Below are 22,153 nucleotides of genomic sequence, written 5' to 3'. Positions count from 1 at the left end.
GGCTACATTAATGTGCACTAAGGAATTTTTAATGCACGCCAGCAGGGTCCACACAGGATAATTAGCACAGGACACACTAATGCAGACTTAGTTCTTTAGTCTGCACCACAGGGATGTAAGTTTGTGTCTACAAGCCTTCAGTCATTTTCCTAGTGAACTGGGTATCATATTACAAAGCTTACCATTGCTATTCTCTCTTTTGTGCACAGATTCCATTTGAAGGCCATAGACTGTGTGTGCATGGAGATTGAGGTGGCCCTTCCAGATTAGAATTCAGAATCATGATTGGGGCAGTGTGGGGAATCTTGCACTGCTATTGCCTGTGCTGTACCTGTCCAGAGATGTACTGTATGGAGGATATCAGTCCAGTGCCTTTCAAAAATATTAAGAGCTGAGCCTGTGACTCTGTTACATGGCAGTGAGAGGCAGAGAAGCCTCGGACTCTCACATATGGGAGCTCCATGCCAGACAAACTAATCTGGTGACAGAAAGGGCTGCTATAAATGTGCTTTGTTGCCTACGGTCTGGACCTTTGTAACCCATGAAGGGGCAGTGAACTCATGCAAATTAATTTCTCCCTACCAAGCCTTTAAATTGCCCTTTCAAGACCTCACAGAGACTACTGGAGTTTTGATGTTGCAGTAATTCCTATGGAGCTGCCACAGAGGGCAGTGTTCTCTTTAGGGCTAAAGGACTTGGTCATTTTCCCTCCATTTCCTGGTTGCCTAGGGGTGTATTGGATGAGTGGGGAGACCTGCAGCCCAGCTGCCAACTCCACTTCAGAGCTGTCAGCCTATTGTTCTGTTTGGGCTTGTGGAGCTCCTTACAAGATTTCTGTGGCTGCTGGTCAACAATAGATACCTGCCCTTGCCTTTGGAATTGGGGGCCGGCTCTGCACATATGCTGGGTCTCCTCTGTGTCATTCACAGAGACTTGAAGGTATAGTCAGATTCCACCCACCTGAACAGAGTTTAGTTGACCCTAGCTGCTACATGTTCTGTCTTCCATGTGATGACTGTTCAAACTCCGTTCTCGCGATGGGAAAAGAACCGCCTTCCTCCAAATTCGAAAAAGATGTATTGCCGCCCCCAAAGTCTTCAGTGTCATCATAGACTACGTGCTTGACCACACCTTGAGCAAATGCATTTTAGGCATATGTCTTGAGGATAAGAACCTCACTGCTGTTGATTTTGCAGACAACGTAGTGCTAGTTATCAAATAAATGGAATAGCTTAAAGTCCTGGAAAAATCAGCGGCAAAAGTCAGCCTGAAAATTAATTGGGGTAAAACCAAAATTTTTCTGATCAGCAATTTCAAACACACAGCAGGCTCTAGCTTCTTAGCAGGTGACCACCCAGTCAAGATTGTTGGTGCACTTACCACAGCTCTACGACTGATAAAATGAGTGGCATTCAGAGAGAATTTGAAGTCCACACCTCAAAAGCAGTCAGTAAGGAGGTGCCAAGAACATCTTTGGCAAACTAACACCCTGATAAATAGGTGAAGCTGAGGATATATTGGTGGTCAGTATTTGGACCTATGGGACTGAAATATAGCCTCTCTCTGTCAAGATTGAAAAGAAGTTGGACACGATTTAGACGAAGCATCTCTGATTGAAAACATCAATTCACATCAAATGACAAGGTCCGTTTTCTAACTAAATAGGTCCCACTCTCAAAGGTGCTATGGTTATCTGCTCCAAATGCCTACCAACTTCCTTGTGAGAACCATCTTTGACTTTGACTGAGTGAAAGCAGGATGGAAAAGACCCCCTCTCCCCCCCCCCCCCCCAAAGATCTAAAAACACAATGGTTGGACAGCATCAACAGAGACCAGGTATCCTATCCTGTAACGCGCCAGGTTTGGCTCAGGGCAGAACATTATGGAGGCATATAACATATTCAGTGGCCTCTAAACTGTCCAAGAGACAGCATGAGAAGTAACCATAGCCATTACACAGCTGACCCTAAAGAGGATTCCCTTCAGATTCCAGTTCCACAGCTGCAGAACCATTCTGAAGCACAGAACTTCTGTTTTGCCTCTAAATATGAACAAGAATAAGACTGAGTTTGTCATTAACATAACCTAAAAAACTTTTGTCCTTAAACAAGAGTGTGACATACCTGGGTTATAGTCCAGACTAATAAGTAGCTGTGTCACCCCTATCCTGTAACCTGGGGTGCCATTTACAATGCCTTGCTGCTGTAGCCTCTGACCTGGACTGTTCACAAACAGCCTCCAGCATGTAAATCATATGTTTGTGTGCTGCAGCCAGCCAGCCACACCTTGGCTCTTACCAGTCTCGGTTATGCTGCAGGGTAATCCCAACACACCCCCAGTCCCGGATCTTCCCCAGAAATGTATGTTCTGTAGTTCCCAGCCCTCTTCTGGACAGTACAAATGTATTAAGTCCAATTATTCCTTTAGGGGAACAATATGCCAGCTCATTATTTTAAATAGTTATCCAGACACTTCATCTTACACACACTGGATTAGATAAAAACAAGTTTATTAACTACAAGGAGAGAGATTTTATGTGAGTACAAGTAATGAGGCATAAACAGAAATGGTTACAAAAAAAATAAGGATAAAATGCTTACTGGTGCCTAATTTAACAAACTATATGAGATTCAAAGCAAAATTTTCTCACCACATGGTTTCAGCAGTCTTACTGACCAAACTCTTTGTCAGTACCCCTCCCCCAGAGTCCAACAGCTGCTTCATTTGTCTTTTCAGATGCCGAGAATGCCATAGGCAGGGAAAGCGAAAGAGTGGTGTCTTGGGGTGTTTGCCCCTGCTTTTTATAGTTTCAGTCCCCATCTTGAAAAATATTTCCAGCTGGCAGCAAGGTGACAGGCAGTCTGTTTGGAAGGAAAAGTCTTGGTGTTTCTTTGCTAAAGATGTAGATTTTTTTTGCTTCTTCCCCCTTTCCTGCCAACAAATGGCCACTTAACAGGTAATGGTCCATCAGCCTTGTTGACACCTGACTTAGGCATCAGCTCGCCCTTTGTTGCTGAGGAACCAGTTTGGCCACTCCCCAGACTCATCTAGAAAACATACTTTTAGTCATGATTTTAGTTCATGTTTATAACTTCACATATAATGCTGCTAACTGCATTCTTCCATATTATTGATCAGCAAATTGAATTTTTAAATGATACCTCCCAAGGCATAAGTTGTAAAAACATGATTACAGTAGTGCATAGGGTATGAACACTGGGATATATTCTGTCACAAAAAGAATAAACTGAGTGAAAATCTGGGAGTGATTTCTGGAAGAGAAGGGGTTTCTGTACAAATCTCCCATTGTAATCCACCAAATGTCCTGCTCATTTAGGGGATTTAAGCATGATGATGATATGGGTACATTGTTAAGGTATGAGTCAAGAATTTTGACTCTGGTATGAAGCCAAAAATGAGTCCTAATTTCAGACGCTCAGATTACAAGATTCCTGTTGAAGGCTAAATCCATTTAGTCTGTGGACTCTTGTGTGATCCACACAGAGAGCAGCTGTATTTTTATTTTTTTTTTAAATTAAACTATATATAAATATATAACCACGTTTTAGAAGGTACGGGGGGGGGGGCGGGGAGAGAAGTAAATTTGTGCAGTTTTAGGAATTTTCTTTTTATTGAAACTCACTCTTGTGTCAATATTTGGAGTTTAAAGGAAAAATTCAGCAATCACTTAATCTTAGCTAAGTAAATATTTATTGAAGATTACTTTTAAAAATGTGTTCAAGATGATTTTTGGCTGTCAGTGTTTGTTTTCTTATTTGATGCTTCCATGTTGTTTAACAGTAAACAGAAGTTACCTTTAAAAGGCAAGGCAAACTAATTCTATTCCCTGTATGCATAAGGCTGATGCATTCTCTTTATCATTAAGAGAAAATAAAAAGCCTTCCATTTAAAGTGTAATGCAGTATAGAATAGAAACTGGAAATAACGAGGAGTGGATATGAATTCATGAGGAAAATATACATTTCAGACTGCTTGTTAACGGATTATTTTATGCCATCATGGGAATGTGCTGCTGTTCTCTTAGGATTATAAATGATTCAAGTAATGTTATATCTATTGTCTAAATTTACAAATATAAAATACAATATTTTATTGATGCCCCCTTTCCTCTACCCATACTAGCTCTGGCTTGATTTCATAATCCTAATTTAAAATCTTTTGAATGGCTGTAAAGGTATTGTTTATAGAGCACAAATTGTCAAAGGTGTTTGTCTTAATGAGAACAAACATATTCTCAACGGATTTCCCTACATTGCAGCAGAAGACTGATAGTTGGCTTGGAGGTTTCTTTTCAGTGAGTTAGGAAGTTTTTGAATCTAAATTCATCTGAGTGGAGCTGTCAATCTATCTTTCTTCATCAGAATAAGAACTGACAGGATATATTGCATTTAATCTTCCACATTTCCAAGGGCTCCGTTCAGTACAACTGAGTGGGGGAAAGAAATATGCCAGCAGTGTCCCTTAAAGCATCATGAAAATTAATTTGTAGAATGGAATTCTATGTCAAAAAGAACAGCTAATTCTACAAGTCATTTTGCTCAACTAATAGGTATCTTTAATGACCAAAAGAGAGCTGTATCTCCAAAGGCTGAAATCAGCGTGAAGTGAGCAAGCAAAACTCTGCCTGCACATGTTTTTACAGTTTTTAATGGGAATGTTCAAAGATATCTATTGGGCAGTTTTAATCACAGTGCTTCTCATCTTACTTGTATGCTAATATACGCTGTGTAGAGGTGATTAATACATCTGAGAAATCCTTTTTTTACTGTACGTGAGTCTGTATCTGGAGTACTGTGATACCCTCCTTCCTCCCCCGCCCCCAAAAAGGTCAGGGTTATTTACAAGAATGACGCATTCAGATCAGTCCTGGACAAAGCTTTTCGCCTCATTTCATTTAGCCTTATTTGGAGTTTTGGCCCAAAATTGAACCTCAAAACTCAGCATGCCTCCATGTGCCACTATCATCACCAGGCCCCATTCCCCAAAAGAAGAAGTCTAGCTTCCAAGTGAGGTAACAGGCAGTGATGCACCAGCAGTGTTTCTGGGGAAAGGTGTTTTGGTCCTACTGGTATAAGATCAAGGCACAAATAAGGTAACCCACTCCACTTCCCTCAATATTTATATTTTGGGTTTTGAGGTGAGCTTATCTTGTCGGTCTCCTTGAAAAAAGATAAGGGAGAGGAGTTAAAAGATTACCAACATCTCTCACATACAGGCCCCATCATATCAAAGGATCTGGACTTCAGAGAACTTCTGAAGCGTCTTTCCGAAGAAGAATACATTGAATTGCTCAAAAAAATACTAATTTCATTGCTCTGGATCTCTGACAGGCTTACAAGCTCATATGTTCATATCCCTATCTGTTCATATCTATATGTTTTTGGAATGCACAGTTCACAGTATTGTTTTTCAAAGTGTCCTTGTTGCAGTATACTACATCTCTACACTCTTGAAGGTACACAGTGGGCACTCTGAATAAATGTCGTTTTTCCTTTTTGCTGATAGGTAAATATTAACTGAACTAGAGTTATTCGCCATTTTATGTGTTGTGGACACATGCACAGGCCAGTATTACCCTACCTAATGGTTAAAGTGGGGGGCTCTTAATTTAAGAGAAACCCACTGTACATGTTCATCTCTGTCTTGATTATTGATGGGATAGTACACATTACCATAAGGGATATGGCATCTCAAGGTTCCTTATTAATTATTTCCAATACGTTGAAGCCCAGACCGATTAAAGCACACACAGCTTTATCCTTTGCTGGTGTGGCCATCTGAGGTTAACCTATATGGAATCAAATTCTTTTGCGGCAAAAGAAGCAGACATCAAGGTTTCTCAGAGCCAAATACTTTTGATTATGGATATATCACAGTTGACTTGTAGGAGCTTTCTTGGTGAGCTTTCACACCCAGGAACATGATTCTTTGAGGAATCTAGGATGCATTTCAACCTCTGATAAAGACTGTGCTTAATTCTTTGGAGATACTCAAAAATTTGATATGAAGTCTAGCAGTATTAATCCAAACAGACAAAACAAGTAGTTGGCTATTACATGAAAGAGGAACATGGTCAATCCTCTTGTGGGGAAGCACACAAATTTATAAATTGGCCAATATTCAGAAAGACGTCTCTTGACAGCACCATACCTTGCTAGAAAATATAACTCTCTTGTAGATAGGGAGAATCTCTTGAAGGTAGACCCAGCTGTACTCCGTAAACAAGAAACTGGCAAGGCAGGTTTTTCTTTGGCTCGGGGAAATCAAGGTAGATTACAGAGTAACAGCCGTGTTAGTCTGTATCCGCAAAAAGAAGAACAGGAGTACTTGTGGCACCTTAGAGACTAACAAATTTATTAGAGCATAAGCTTTCGTGGACTACAGCCCACTTCTTCGGATGCATATAGAATGGAACATATATTGAGGAGATATATATACACACATACAGAGAGCATAAACAGGTGGGAGTTGTCTTACCAACTCTGAGAGGCCAATTAATTAAGAGAAAAAAAAAAAAACTTTTGAAGTGATAATCAAGCTAGCCGAGTACAGACAGTTTGATAATAAGTGTGAGAGTACTTACAAGGGGAGATAGAGTCAATGTTTGTAATGGCTCAGCCATTCCCAGTCCTTATTCAAACCGGAGTTGATTGTGTCTAGTTTGCATATCAATTCTAGCTCATCAGTCTCTCTTTGGAGTCTGTTTTTGAAGTTTTTCTGTTGTAATATAGCCACCCGCAGGTCTGTCACTGAATGACCAGACAGGTTAAAGTGTTCTCCCACTGGCTTTTGAGTATTTTGATTCCTGATGTCAGATTTGTGTCCATTAATTCTTTTGCGTAGAGACTGTCCGGTTTGGCCAATGTACATGGCAGAGGGGCATTGCTGGCACATGATGGCATATATCACATTGGTAGATGTGCAGGTGAACGAGCCCCTGATGGTATGGCTGATGTGATTAGGTCCTATGATGATGTCACTCGAATAGATATGTGGACAGAGTTGGCATCGGGGTTTGTTACAAGGATAGGTTCCCGGGTTAGTGGTTTTGTTCAGTGATGTGTGGTTGCTGGTGAGTATTTGCTTTAGGTTGGGGGGTTGTCTGTAAGCGAGGACAGGTCTGTCTCCCAAGATCTGTGAGAGTAAAGGATCATCTTTCAGGATAGGTTGTAGATCTCTGATGATGCGCTGGAGAGGTTTTAGTGGGGGCTGAAGGTGACAGCTAGTGGTGTTCTGTTATTTTCTTTGTTGGGCCTGTCTTGTAGGAGGTGACTTCTGGGTACTCGTCTGGCTCTGTCAATCTGTTTTTTCACTTCAGCAGGTGGGTATTGTAGTTTTAAGAATGCTTGATAGAGATCTTGTAGGTGCTTGTCTCTATCCGAGGGATTGGAGCAAATGCGGTTATATCTTAGAGCTTGGCTGTAGACAATGGATCGTGTGGTGTGTCCTGGATGGAAGCTGGAGGCATGTAGGTAAGTGTAGCGGTCAGTAGGTTTCCGGTATAGGGTGGTATTGATGTGACCATCGCTTATTAGCACAGTAGTGTCCAGGAAATGGACCGCTTGTGTGGATTGATCTAGGCTGAGGTTGATGGTGGGATGGAAATTATTGAAATCATGGTGAAATTCCTCAAGGGCTTCTTTTCCATGGGTCCAGATGATGAAGATGTCATCAATGTAGCGCAAGTAGAGTAGGGGCGTTAGGGGACGAGAGCTAAGGAAGCGTTGTTCTAAGTCAGCCATAAAAATGTTGGCATATTGTGGGGCCATGCGGGTACCCATAGCAGTGCCGCTGACTTGAAGGTATATATTGTCCCCAAATGTGAAATAGTTGTGGGTGAGGACAAAATCACAAAGTTCAGCCACCAGGTTAGCTGTGACATTATCAGGGATACTGTTCCTGATAGCTTGTAGTCCATCTTTGTGTGGAATATTGGTGTAGAGGGCTTCTACGTCCATAGTGGCCAGGATGGTGTTTTCTGGAAGATCACCGATGGATTGTAGTTTCCTCAGGAAGTCAGTGGTATCTCGAAGATAGCTGGGAGTGCTGGTAGCGTAGGGTCTGAGGACAGAGTCTACATAACCAGACAAGCCTGATGTTAGGGTGCCAATGCCTGAGATGATGGGGCGTCCAGGATATCCAGGTTTATGGATCTTGGGTAGCAAATAGAATACCCCTGGTCGGGGTTCTAGGCATGTGTCTGTACGGATTTGTTCCTGTGCTTTGTCAGGGAGTTTTTTTAGCAGATGGTGTCGTTTCTTTAGGTAATCCTCAGTGGGATCAGAGGTAGATTACTTCACCACAGGAAAGAGCTACCTGTCTTGTGCACAGAAGAAAAAAAAAACCCAGTGTGCATGTTCTCCCTTTGGCCAACAAGTAGAAACAGTTCATGCATGCCTACCTTCTAATGATTGTGTTATAGAAAGTACCTCTCGCAAAGCTTAGAAGAGTTTCAGAGTTCAGTGATGCTATTAATGGCCAAAGAATGTGAACATTCTCCTTCTGCTGCATATAACCATAGCCAGTCCCAAAAGACTTCTAGCCTTGCCAATCCTGAAAATTCAGTTCCAAAGTAGTTCTCTCCATCCCAGACTTGATGGTCTTGCTCAAAAGTACTGCTCCTCCCAACAGGGTGGAAAATGAAAAGTTATAATGGTTTGAGTTATGCTCTGTTTTTTTGGCTACTCCAGAGGAGTCTACTAAAGGACACTGAAGTGGTGAACTGCTCCTATCTAGTGAATTGTCATTAACAGGCCTTTTCTTTCTCTGTCCAAAGATATTTGCCTCCTGTTTAGTATTCCAGGTTTTATATATAGAATACAAAAACATCATTTATTATTTTTAAGGTAGCTTTTGTTTGGGGGGATTGGTTGAGTCTTCTCTTTACAGCTATTTGCTCCCTTTGATTCAGTCATGGTTTTGGGTTTGGGTTCTCATGAAGAAGTTAATTTAATTTATCTTACTACTCATGCTATCTTATGCATGTACTGTACATTATATGAGAACTGAGATAAGGAAACTGACCAGGGTTTAATGCAGGGGTGGGCAAACTTTTTGGCCTGAGGGCTGCATCAGGTTTCTGAAATTGTATGGAGGGCCAGTTAGGGGAGGCTGTGCCTCCCCAAACAGCCAGGCGTGGCCCAGCCCCCGCCCCCTATGTGACCCACCCTCCCCCCACTTCTTGCCCCTTGACAGCTCCCCCAGGACTCCTGCCCCATCCAACCCCCCCCTGTTCCCTGACAGCCCCTCCTGGAACCCCTGCCCCATCCACACCTCTCCCCGTTCCCTGTCCCCTGACTGCCCCCGGAACCCCTACCCCCGTTCAACCCCCCTGTTCCCCACCCTCTGACCTCCCCGACTCCTATCCATACCACTACCCCAAACTCCCCTGCCCTCTATCCAACCCCTCCGCTCCCTGCCCTCTTACCGTGCTGCCTGGAGCACCGATGGCTGGCGGCGCTACAGCTGCGCCACCCAGAGCACCAGAACAGGCAGCTGCGCTGCCTGGCAGGAGCCAGCCACACTACCGCGCAGCACAGAGCACCGGGTCAGGCTGGGCTCTGCAGCCGCGCTGCCCCAGGAGCTCGCCTTTCAAGGTTTCCATAATCTTTCTTTAAGCTATCCCTGAATAAGATTAGGAAAACAGGCCTCTTTCACTTTAAGAACAGAAGTAGAACTGAAGATGCAGGCTTGCAATCCCCTCTCTTCAGAAATTTTAAAGGGGAGGGAATAGGATCATCCTTTTGGGGCTTATTTCTAATTAGTTTAGACTAGAAGTTTACAGGACGTTATCAAATACAATAAAACTGTTGTCGCTAGTGTTCTTCATTGTTTTGTAAGGTCTCCAAGCTTAGTTCAAATTTTTCTCATTTCCAGTTTTTTTGTTTGCTGTTTTTATCTATGACTATTGCTCTGTACTTCCTATGAGGCACAAGCTAATATAGCTGCATTTCATTTATCTTTGCCTCCTCATTAATATTTTTGCTTTTCAGTTTGGATTTCATTTTTACAAAAAGATAGACCCAAAACTTACCTGGAAATTTTGCCTTAGTAATATTTTATTGCTGGTATTTAAATGATAGAGAAAAGACTTTTTTCCTTCATGACTAGGGAAGGAAGGAAATTAAAACAACTTTTTTAGTTGGTCCTTAAACTTTGATTTGTTAGTTGCTCAGAAAGTAGGAATAATAAATTAACAGTAGCTCAGGTTTACAGTATCAAGGTTTACAGTATAGAATAGTGGTTAAAAGACCAAATGTTTGTGATCTAATTCTGTTTGTTAGATAATAGGTGCTTTATCTTTTGTCTAGATCTGATAAAAGCTTCAAAAACCTTAAGCTGTCTATTTTCCATTGTTATAGGCAAGTAGATCATCATGTTCATGTATTTTCTCTGTCCACACTTACAGGGGTCACAAGCGCAAACTGGATGAAGATGATGCTGCCAGTGAATCCAGTAAAGAGTCCAGCAACGAGGATGAGGAGGGGAGCAGTTCAGAGGCAGATGAAATGGCAGCAGCACTTGAAGCTGAATTAAATGACTTCATGTGACATTCATATGAGAGGGGATTTGTAACTATGTTTTACTGCTTGTAACAGATCTAATTTCAAATGAGCCCCTTATGTCAGTACTCAAGGTTTTTCCAAAATGTGTGTGTATATTTTGCAAAGCAACACAAGAGGTGACACATTATTTTACAAAATCAGAAGTAGATGTTTTTAAGGTGTTTTACTAAAGGATAATATACTTTTTTAAAAGGAAAAGTATTAAGGGGGACTTGGTGTACTATGCCAAAGAAGTGTTATGAGCTCTGCAGAACCTTCATATACTAGGACAGTAGTACAAAGATTTATGATTTAACATACGGTAACTTTTTTATATATGTCAAGGTATGGTTTTGGGTAACAGGCTTCAAAGGAAAGAAGGCCACAAAGAGGATGGAATTGCTTGAATAATATAGCAGGAACCTGATGATCTGGTCTTACCTTTTTCCGCAATTAAATACTATCAAATATAAAAGAATTTTTAAAATAAAAAAAGAACAATTTATATTTGTATAGAAACTGAGAATGTAATATGCAAGCTTTGTGATCTCTGCACTTGACCTACCTGTCACTGGCTTCTAAGAGAATACAAAATGACTGAATTTCATGCTCTTAAGTTATTTTGTGGACTAGCTGGGTTCTTTAGGGAGACCACTTAGATTTTTAACTTTGCTTCTCTGTAACCTGGAATTTTAGCACAGCATACTGTGTGATCCTGTACTGCCATAAGGAGCTTATTCACCCATTTGTGTTGTTCTTGGAAGGAATGCGTGCTGCTTCATTCTAGATAGGGTTTTATTTCTTTGAGAGAACTGATGTAAAGTTTTTGTATATTCTATTTCATATTTGACCCACAAAACAGATTTTCTTTCATTTAATAAAAATCCATTTTGTAAATTCTGTTTTCATTTCATGGATTGCAAAAATCAATGACTATATTTCACCTGCATCCATCATACAAGAAACTACTCACCTTTGCATTATTCTCTGTGAAAATTGTGAATATCATCTGAAGCAACAGCAAAACTTTAGAGTTTTTTAATAGATACTCAGATGTCCAAGTTTACAGTATGTCCTTGTTATCTGAGCTAACATAGAACAGTTACAAAATAATTTGACCAGAAGATCTGTATTTTGATTATCTAAAAAGAGCATTGTTTTTATTACTCTTTTCAAATATTTTCAGTATTTTTATAAGATGAATAAATAGTGTATAAAATGACAAAAGTCATGGAAAAGATTCAGATATAAATATTTACTGCCATTAAAATATAGAAGGCCCAGGCACGTTGAATAGTATTTGCAGAGGAGAGAAAGATCTAAAATGCTACCGCTAATTTTTTTTTATGTCAGATGAAACACATTTCTTGCAATGCAAATTTATAGGATTTTTAAAACTCACGGGTCATTGGTGGGAATTGTGTTAGTATGAAATAACATTATGATTCTTTTATTCATTTTTAGGTCCCCTATGCTATTGGGTTTCAGACGGAGAAGTGTATTGATATTTATCAGCCTAGTAAACCAAACCAGTACTGACTTCTAATGTATAAAAGGCTGGCTTGAGTTTCAGTCTTTAAATTTTTAAATACTGAGTATGTAACTGAACTGATATATTAGGTCATTGTGAAGAGAGAGTTGTGCCAATTAATTATACATGTATTGATTTAGCATCAGCTCCAGAGCACATTGCCAGTTTGTTCTTATGGATTAAGCATCACTGAGATTGCTTAAGAGCTTGCTGTACTGTGGTTGCTGCAGCACAGGACTGAAATCTCCATTACCATGCATTGTTCTGCCATGCTTCTACAGCAAAGGTAACTTCACTGAAGGGACTGAAGAGGTAGGAAAGTGGCACTAGAAAAGATCTACTAAGGACCTAGGGATTACAGTGAACGAGAAGCTGGATATGAGTCAGCAATGTGCCCTTGTTGCCAAGAAAGCCAACAGCATATTGGGCTGTATTATTAGGAGCATTGCCAGCAGATCGAGGGAAGTGATTATTCCCCTGTATTCGGCACTGGTGAGGCCACACGTGGAGTATTGTGTCCAGTTTTGGTCCCCCCCACTACAGAAGGGATGTGGACAAATTGGAGAAAGTCCAGCAGAGGGCAACAAAAATGATTAGGGAGCTGGGGCACATGACTTACGAGGAGAGGCTGAGGGAACGGGGGTTAGTCTGCAGAAAAGAAGAGTGAGGGGGGATTTGATAGCAGCCTTCAACTACCTGAAGGGGGGTTCCAAAGAGGATGGAGCTCGGCTGTTCTCAGTGGTGGCAGATGACAGAACAAGAAGCAATAGTTTCAAGTTGGAGTGGGGGAGGTCTAGGTTGGATATTAGGAAACACTATTTCACTAGGAGGATGGTGAAGCACTGGAATGGGTTACCTAAGGAGGTGGTGAAATCTCCATCCTTAGAGGTTTTTAAGGCTGGGCTTGACAAAGCCCTGGCTGGGATGATTTAATTGGTGTTGGTCCTGCTTTGAGCAGGGGATTGGACTAGATGACCTCCTGAGGTCTCTTCCAACTTTAATATTCTATGAGTCTACTTGAAACAGTTCAAGGCTATTTTTAAAAAAACTAAGAATTCCTTCCCCCTAGCCTCATTTTTTTTAAAAGCTGGCTCCCTGCATTTTGGGAGCTACATTTCCTTCACATTAGGAACCTCCACTCTTGATTTCCATCCTTTTTCTGAACTAAGTAATATATCTGGGAAATATTTCCCCATCTTATCACCACCATATATTGAATTTGTCTATGATCCCTTAGAGCAGTGAGTCTCAATCTTTTTCATTCTGCAGACAACTGTTGGAGAGGAAGTGAGAACTTTTCATAGACTTCTCCTTCCAGTCAGCCCCATTTCCCCATTGCTTGGTTTTCAGAATGTTTAAGTCTGCTGACCTATAGTGGCCTTAAAACTCTTCATGAGCAAATATCGATAAAGGACATGAGGCTAATCGCCAAAATACAACTTAAAACCTTACCATTCAGTAAAGCTGAAATTTAGCAGAACTCAACATCTTTGTTCCATAAAATAATTAAGAAAATGTCTCCTTTATAGAATATCCCAATTCAGGCTGTTCTGAGAGACCCCAGACAGACTAGCCACTGTCTTAGTGGTGAGTTAACGTGTAATGAGGGAATTGAGAACATTGATATAATGGCTTTGGATAGGAAATAGATGAATGAAAACAGACTCTGAAGGAAGCAATCATTAGGTGCTCCAGTCAAGCCCACTCTAGCTTTTACCTTTTGAGCCATGCCAATACCCATTCTTTGGGGGAGTACATCAGAGACTAAGTAGGATAGAACTATTTGGGGGATTGTAAGTTCTATTTGCCTTACAAGATGCAAGGACAGTATTCCTAATGGGGAGCACCAAAAATATTTTTCTTAACCAGGAGTTTTTGTGGAAAACATATGATTCATTAGTAATTTCTGACCATTTAAAATACCCTCATTCTGAGAAATGGACAATGATACAATCTCCCATACAGCCCAAGCCTAAAATGTTCTATCCACTGAAATGCTCTCTGAGAACACTGAATGCTACTCCAAGTCAGACTGTAAAAGGGCATCTAGAAATACTTACTAATTAATATCAGCAAAATGGGAAGTCAAATAGTTATCAAAGTTTTATGTAACATTCATTGTGCAACCTGTTCTGGTACTAGATGAGGATCTCTTGTGATTAAGCAGAACTTCCTCTTTTTAGAATATAGCCCCTGTATCTTTATGCCATAAATAAATTAGTTACCTTTTGAAACAACGTTTTTTCTTAAGAATGGAATGTCAGCTTTACCACTGAATGGCCTCTCAAGTTCAGCACTTGCCATTAGCTCAATGCTGTTGGGGTTTTGAGATTAGTATGAGGACTCGCAGGTATCACATATCTAAACTTCAACTAGATGAATCTCAAAGGATAATCACTCTTGCTCTTTTTTGGTTTTAATGTAGAGTGCTGTTTTAGAGTCAACTCTGAATGTGAAGTGATGGTGTAAAGATCCAGTGAACAGCAGTCAGGTTATTTTTGTGATACAATTTTTAAAATGTCCTACGAATGTCCTACGTATTTTACGGGTTTTTGCTAAATGCCTGTCAAATAGCATTGAAGCAATATTATGTCATGTTGGTGAAAACTTTTACATGGATGCTGAGTTCCACTCTAAGGTAGCTGCATTTCAGTGATGGGTGGAGTGATTCCTGTAGATAGGGTGACCAGATGTCCCGATTTTTGGGACTTTTTCTTATATAGGCTCCTATTACCCCCATCCCCTGTCCCGATTTTTCACACTTGCTGTCTGGTCATCCTATCTGTAGATGTAAAGTTTGAAAAGCTCTTCGGGATGAGGAATGCTATATAGAAATGAAAGATATATTTTCTCTTCCTTATTTTATTTATGATCACCACTTTTGGATTAACTAGCAGTGAGTGTCTAAGCAAATATCTTACCGATGACCAAGCTTCAGTCAGGCCCAAGATCATAGGGAGTCCCATGCAAACATTGAAGCAGGAGCCTTCATCAAATCGTGAAGCCTGCACCTACGTTAAGCTCAGCTTCCATTGTAGGGAACAGGGTTTGGAAGAGCCTAGAGCTAGCACTGCAAAACTTACTCTTACCAAGTACATGCCTAGACCCCAGTGCTCGGAAAGTCATAGAACACAGCTGAAGTCAAAGCCAGACAGTTCTGCAAATTAAGGAAAGACTATAAGTATTTCACAGAATATTTGATTCTTTAACATAATGCATTCAGATTCGGATAGCTATAATACAATAATAGCATAAATATTTTTCAGGACCTGGGGCTACCGGTGGGTTTTCAGAACATGCCAATCTATTGCCTATCTCTGAGAAATCCAAGAGAAATTCATCTTGCTTTTTGTCTTAAAGCAGAATCTCACGGTCATTCGGAGAGCTGTTTCTTGGCGGCCAGTCACCAAATTTCTTTTGTGATGGTAACTGAAATTTCAAGAGGCCACAAATAAAATGTCCTGGCTAAACTGGCGGTACGAAGGCACTAGATGTATGAAGCTGTCATTTGCTACCACTAACTTCTGCCTTTTTTTTCCAAGATACAAGAAGTATCCTACACAGGTTACAAATGTGCTTTATGAAATGGCTTCTAAAACTCCTATACAAATGACCTATATGCCTTGGCTTACTGTTCCAAATGTAATTTCACATCCATAGGGCCAATCTTTGTTTAGGAAAAACAAGCTATCTGCTTGACCTACTTCTGTGCATTAGATCCTCAACAATAACCTGCTGCCAGGAAGGTACTCTTAGTGCTAATGTAAAAAAGCAGAATCCCACTTAGATTATCTGAGTTAAACTGACCATGCAGTGCTGCTTTGACTAATGGTACTAGGCATGGAAATGGCCACAGAATGAGGAAACAGTACATGCTGCCCCATTAAGCTCTCAATTTGACCTAAGTCACTTCTCTAACCCTCCAGAGGAGACCGCTTTCTCGCGTTCTAACAACTTTGCCAGAAACAGAAAAGAGAGGAGCAATTTTGTTCATTGAAAGATCTGTAGCTGTACTCAAATTTTCCTCTTTTTTTTTTTAAGCAGTGCTTAATAAAAAACATTCTTATTTTTAATAGAACTGTGACGTGCCTTCACATTTTTATGTATAGACACCTCATGATACCCATGGTATCATAATGAAGATGATCTCAAGTGATGCCCAGGCATTCTTCCATTCAGGAGTCACTGGAAGGGTTCTTAGTCAATGGTAGGAGACTGAGCTGAAAGGCTCTAAATATACAAATACTTCTGCTAGCAGGTCTTGTGCATAGATGGCATAGTCCTGGCAACTCTCCAAGTGTTACATGGTAACAAACTGCAGATGAAAAAATCTCAAGTTTCTCATAAACTATTAAATTACGTTTATCCGATAAAAAATTATATTAATATTTATGAAGCAGTTAAAGTATAAAAATGTTAACTTTTATTTTTATAAAATACCTGAAATAGAAATACTAAAAAGCAGATTTTTTTTTAATGTAGAAATAGTCACTTGTAGCTAAACCAGGTAAACCGGTGAAATAAAAATGTAAAGTATATTGTATTTAATTGCTGTCTGGTATTTCAGTGAGAAAACTGAAAGCAATAACGTATCTGTGCACAGTTTCTTGTGCACAAAAAGTGCACGATTTCAATTCCCCTGCCCACTCTGTATAGTCTCCTATATCCTGTCTTCCTCATTTGCCAAGTCAGTTCCATTCTCCACCTGTTGGGTCACTTCACAGCTTATCTGGCCCTCGTCCCTTGGGTTTATCCCATTCTTTGCCTCAAGCCATGCTGTACACACTCCTGTCACTTGAGGGAACTTTCTTCTGTCAGTCTTTATTCTCCTTTCTCTGTTGATCCCACTACCATATGCTTTAATGAACCTTTCTTCATACTACTCACCTCTTTGTATTATTATCAATACAGATGCACATTGGGCTCCCCTTCAACTGCAGCCTACAAGGTAATGTTTGCTTATGCTGATTGAAAATGTGCTGAAGTGTAAGTAGGGAACAGGCCTTTAGGCCTAAAGTTTAAACCTCATATTAGCTAGAGCTAAGGATTTTAGCCTGGGTGACTCAGAGAGATTAATAGAAATGACATATGTTTTTGTGTTAACTGGTTTTAGCAGGTCTTGTAGGGGAATGTTTGGATGTTTTGGAATATCGGTAACTGCGGAATTTGCATTGACGCAAATGGTAATTAGAATGAGTTTTGATATTAATGGACAATAAAGAAGTAGAAGATACTGGGTTTTAGAGTATGGAAGATTAAATATGGTAGTGGAAATGTAGATATGGCTTAATTAATTAAGGGGTGTTATATAATTGGTTATTAAAAGGGTAGTTCACTAACTTTGGAGTAGTATGCTCATCCACCATCTAGGTACCATTAGAGGCAGAATTATATACCCATTCTCATCCAGGCACTGATCACGCCTGAATGCACCAGTTCGTTTCGGAATGTGCGTATAAATGCAGTGTGTGGATATACTGTAATGCCCGTTTGCTTTAACTATTTTATTTTAAATAAAGTCTTTAATTCCTTTACTCATTGTGTCATTCACAGCCCTCCACTAAATTAAATGGTCTGTAACTGCCCCAGAGGCTTAAACCTTAGAAAGTTCAGTTTGGTTCTATTTCTTATCTTTATACAATTAACTCGGAACACATAAATTAAAGTTACAGGTTGGCGACCACAGCAGGACTGTGGGGCGCCTGTTGAGTGATATGGGGGTTCATTGAGGAGTGAGAAAGGCCAGAGAGCAAACTCTCACTTCTCGTAGAATCCTTGATACGTTCTGCACTCAGCTGTAAAGTGTTTTGAAACAGTCGGTGGGTTTGTTTTGCAAACAGAGCACTGCTTATCAATCCACAGTGCCTTCTCTTTGCGAACAGCTGCATTAAACACATTTGTAGTGTTATGTAGGGGAAATTATTTTTTAAGTATTTGATTTAATTTTTTTTTGTTGGTACTGGAGGCTGTAGAAACCCAGTACTGGCACCAGGACATAAATCTGAGACTGTCTGGGTACCCTGAGATATCAACAAGCATCTGACGGTTGGGTCCAGCATCCTCCCACAGTCCCAAAGGGGCTGTAGTGACTGGCCAGAGACGTAACGTTCCTCGGGGACTGCCAGGTGGTAGCATACCCAAAAGAGAGGAGGTGACCGTGCACCTACCTTTGATTCTGGTAGTGAAGAGGAGTGTGGGAGGTGAATGGGCATCTACCTCCACCTGTACTGATTCTGATCCAGAGAGAAACCACAGACCTTCAGAAGAGTATTTGAAAGCTGACCGTGCACCTATTCTTGATTCAAGTAACCAAAAGGAATGAACATAGCCTCCACCCTATATTGGTTCAGATCCAAAGAGGGGCCAAAGATTCAAATAAAGATATTGGGGAAACTGAGTCAGGCTGCTAATATATAAACTTTGATATGAGTTAATAATATTTACACTGGTAACTGTACTGAGTGGGAACACCTCCTCAGAATCTAGTGGTACAGAAGCCCTAGGAAAGAGCACTTAGAGATTTACCATGTCTGGTTTCCGGAGGGAACAAGCAATTTTCGTGCCTTTTTTAAAATCTTATCTTGCCAGTCAGGGGGGAGGAAAGGCGGGGTCTGGACATCATGGTGAATGAAGCAGACCAGCCAGATCCTTTTGGGTTTGTGTATTCATTGAGTGCAAAGCTAATGATAAGCAGCTTAAGAGCTGAAAGTTAAAGGGAGTAGCAATGGATTGTTTATAGCATGCAATGCATTAAAAATAAAATTTAGACAACAGGTAGAGAAACATGAATTAGCTGTAATAGAGAATAAAGATATTGCAGGCCAGGCAGAGTACCACGTACAAGCACTGATGAATCTTACTGCTAGGGTGTCTAATGATTTTGAACAGGCTCGGATTAGAAACTGGCATCTTAGAAGGGTTGCCCTCCATTTCCAGATCCATGCCCAGCTATGGAAGGAAAAAGCTATGGAGCAGTAAGTTTGAGGAATTTGGGGATCATGCTCAAGAATTGGTGAGATTTGTAATACAGCTACGCAGAGTGAGTGGGCCAAGCTTTGTGCTGTTTTATGTGAAGGGAATCAGGATTTTAGAACAGACCCTCTGATGATCTGATGTTTCGGGAGATGAAGGCTGATATTCAGCTTCCCAGGGAGGTTTTTCTCTAATAGTGAATATGCCTCTGGAGAGACTAGATCTGTGTCTCTGGTTTCCCCAGGACAGGAGGAAGAGGGACAAGAGTATAGTGGAATACTAAAAAGATCCAGAGCTCAAAGACTGAGCGAGCAAGCAGCCTCTGACACAGAGAGTCGTTCAAACCATGATAGCCCCGCTTGGGATAAAAGCTTTGGTTGTTGAAGGAGTGGCAGGAATCTCAGATACGCCTTCTTACATCTTGAGATTCTAGACACTGTTGAAAAAAGGATGTTGGAAACTATTACAGTTTGTGAGGAAGCGCGGGCAATACTGACATTCTCTAACCGTCTTTATACAGAATTAGGTTGCACAAAAGAGGCCAGAGGCTAAGTTCCCTGTAAGCTGTGCGGCCACGCAGCAGGCTATCAAGGGCCGCTCAAGGTTCCCCAGCCCCACCCCGCCCCACCCCACCCTGCTGGATCTGCCGTGGCACGGGAGAGGAGCCTCTCGCCCAGCCCCGAGCTGCTCTGGCAAGAGAGGGCTGGGGGGAGTCCTCTCTCCCCGCCACAGTCTCGAGGCAACCTGCACCCCAAACCCTTCGGCCCCACCCCACAGCCTGCACCCCAACCCACTGCCTGAGCCCCTCCCTCATCCCAAACCTCACACTCCCAGCCCCACCCCAGAGCCTTCACTCCTAGCAGGAGCCCTCACCCCCTGCACCCAATCCTCTGCCCTAGCCCTGAGCCCTCTCCTGCAGCCTGAACCCCTCATCCCCAGCCCCACACCAGAGCCCTGATCCCCCCAACCCTCTGCCCTAGCCCTGAGCCCCCTCCCACACCCCAAACCCCTCATCCCCAGCCCCACCCCAGAGCCTTCACCCCCAGGCAGAGCCCTCATCCCCGCACACCCCAATCCTCTGCCCCAGCCCTGAGACCCCTCCCGCACTCCAAACCCCTCGGCCCCATCCCCGCCACACATCACCTCCATATTGGTGCACATAACAAAATTCATTCCACACCTGGATGTAAAAAATTAGAGGGAACACTGGCCAGGGGACTTTCAGGCTATTCTAACTTTCAGCTCTCTAGCCTACCATCCACCCACCCCTCTCCAGCGGTGACTTGCTAACAGATCCTTGTAACTCAGATGAGGGTGAAGGGTCAGAGGAACCAAATGCGGGACCTTGCCCTGTGGCAGTAGTGGGTGTTAAAACATTGGATTTGGTAGCTAAAAAAGTTGGTCGAGTTAAAGAAAGGTGATCTAATTGGTTTGCATGCTATGAGAATTGAGAGTAATAGTTAAATGTTTCTGCTGGATTATAGAGTTAGTTTAAAGAGTTTACAAATGCCAGTGGAACCTTCTTTGTGGTAAACTCTCCCATCAGACTTTCAGTCAGAAGCTAAGGATTTTGCTGAGACACTGGCTAAGTTGGAAGAGATTTTATTTGCAGCACAGGCAGGAATTGCACAGTTAGCAAATATTAAACAAAAAAAAAAGGCTGAGTCTCCTCATGCCTATCATGAAGGATTAGCCACAGCCTGTGATGGCACTGACATGCACAAAGACGTTGGTTGTCCTCAATATGTGGATGTATTAATTAATAACGGTTTGCCTACTTTTCAAAAGAAGATGGATTGTCATATGAACAAGGGAACAACAGAAACCCAGGTGTTGGAGTTGATAAACAAAGCTGCTGATACAGTAGTTGACAAGGGATAAGGACAGAAAGTTTCCTGTAGCTGCAGGAAGAATTGTCCAATCTGAAGGACCTAGCTGTACTCCTGCAACCAAACCTCGCTGAATGGTGTGGAGGTTTGAGCCCTCTTAGTCTCAGGTGAGAGGGAATGCCCCCAGTTAGCCTCCTTGTGGGCCCTTGCCAAGGTTTAAAAACCAGGAGCTGAGAGCATAGAAACCCTTTTATAGACCCAGTTGGCCCTATGGCCCTCTATGCACTTCCCCTTCACAACTCCCTCCTCAACCACTTCACGGGGAGGCTGGGTGGAGCCCAGGAGCCTCCGCCCAATCTGATTTGTTGAATCAGGCATGATGGCAGAAATTCGCTGAATGAATTGTAGCCTAAGGGAAGGAATTGAAGTGGTCATACAGGTTACTAGATCCTACTGAAGAAGGGTAGTTGCCTCCTCACTGATAGAATGTCATTGTCCTGGTTTTCTGGACCAATTGATCAGGCCCCTCTCTCCAGAAACCAAGTCAGGGATGGGAGAGTATAGTCATTCACAATTATACCAACAGGCTGTCAGGGTTCCCTCCCCACTCTCAACTCTAGGGTACAGGTGTGGGGACCCACATGAAAGACCCCCTAAGCTTATTTCTACCAGCTTAGGCTAAAAACTTCCCCAAGGCACAAATTCTTCCTTGTCCTTGGACGATATTGCTGCCACCACCAAGTGAGTTAGACAAAGATTCAGGAAAAGGACCACGTGGAGTTCCTGTTTCCCCCAAATATCCCCCCAAACCCCTTTACCCCCATTTTCCTGGGGAGGCTTGAGAATAATATACCAACCAAATAGGTAAACAAGGTGAGCACTGACCAGACCCTTGGGTTTTTAGGACACTAAAGATCAATCAGATTCTTAAAAACAGAACTTTATTATAAAGAAAAAAGTAAGAGAAGCACCTCTGTAAAATCAGGATGGAAGGTAATTTTACAGGGTAATAAGATTTAAAACACAGAGGATTACCCTCTAGACAAAACTTTAAAGTTACAAAAAACAGGAATAAACCTCCTTCTTAGCATAGGGAAAATTCACAAGCTAAAACAAAAGATAATCTAACACATTTCCTTGCTATTACTTACAATTTGTAATTTTAGATGCTTATTTCAGATAGGGTTTTTGGAGATGTGTTTTTCCTGCCCTGGTCTCTCTCTGTCCCGGAGAGAACAACAACAAAGAGAGCACAA

At 41.7% G+C, this 22,153-nt stretch overlaps 1 protein-coding gene across 4 annotated transcripts in view; it reads left to right on the top strand.

Annotated features, from left to right (window-relative positions):
• CTDP1 (CTD phosphatase subunit 1) overlaps positions 1-11,462 on the top strand; it is a 185,426-nt gene extending 173,964 nt beyond the window's left edge. For all 4 annotated transcript variants that reach the window (XM_034762484.1, XM_034762480.1, XM_034762482.1 and 1 more), the window contains exon 13: positions 10,430-11,462. In XM_034762484.1, coding sequence (XP_034618375.1) covers positions 10,430-10,571 — 142 coding nt within the window. In that variant the 3' untranslated portion in view covers positions 10,572-11,462. The remainder of the gene's footprint in view (positions 1-10,429) is intronic.
• The last annotated feature ends 10,691 nt before the right edge of the window (positions 11,463-22,153 follow it).

The sequence above is a fragment of the Trachemys scripta genome, chromosome 2 (genome assembly GCF_013100865.1).
Source record: "Trachemys scripta elegans isolate TJP31775 chromosome 2, CAS_Tse_1.0, whole genome shotgun sequence".
Classification (NCBI taxonomy): domain Eukaryota; kingdom Metazoa; phylum Chordata; order Testudines; family Emydidae; genus Trachemys; species Trachemys scripta.
The sequence above is the reverse complement of the archived record's forward strand: the minus strand, read 5'-3'. Positions and strand labels throughout refer to the sequence as shown.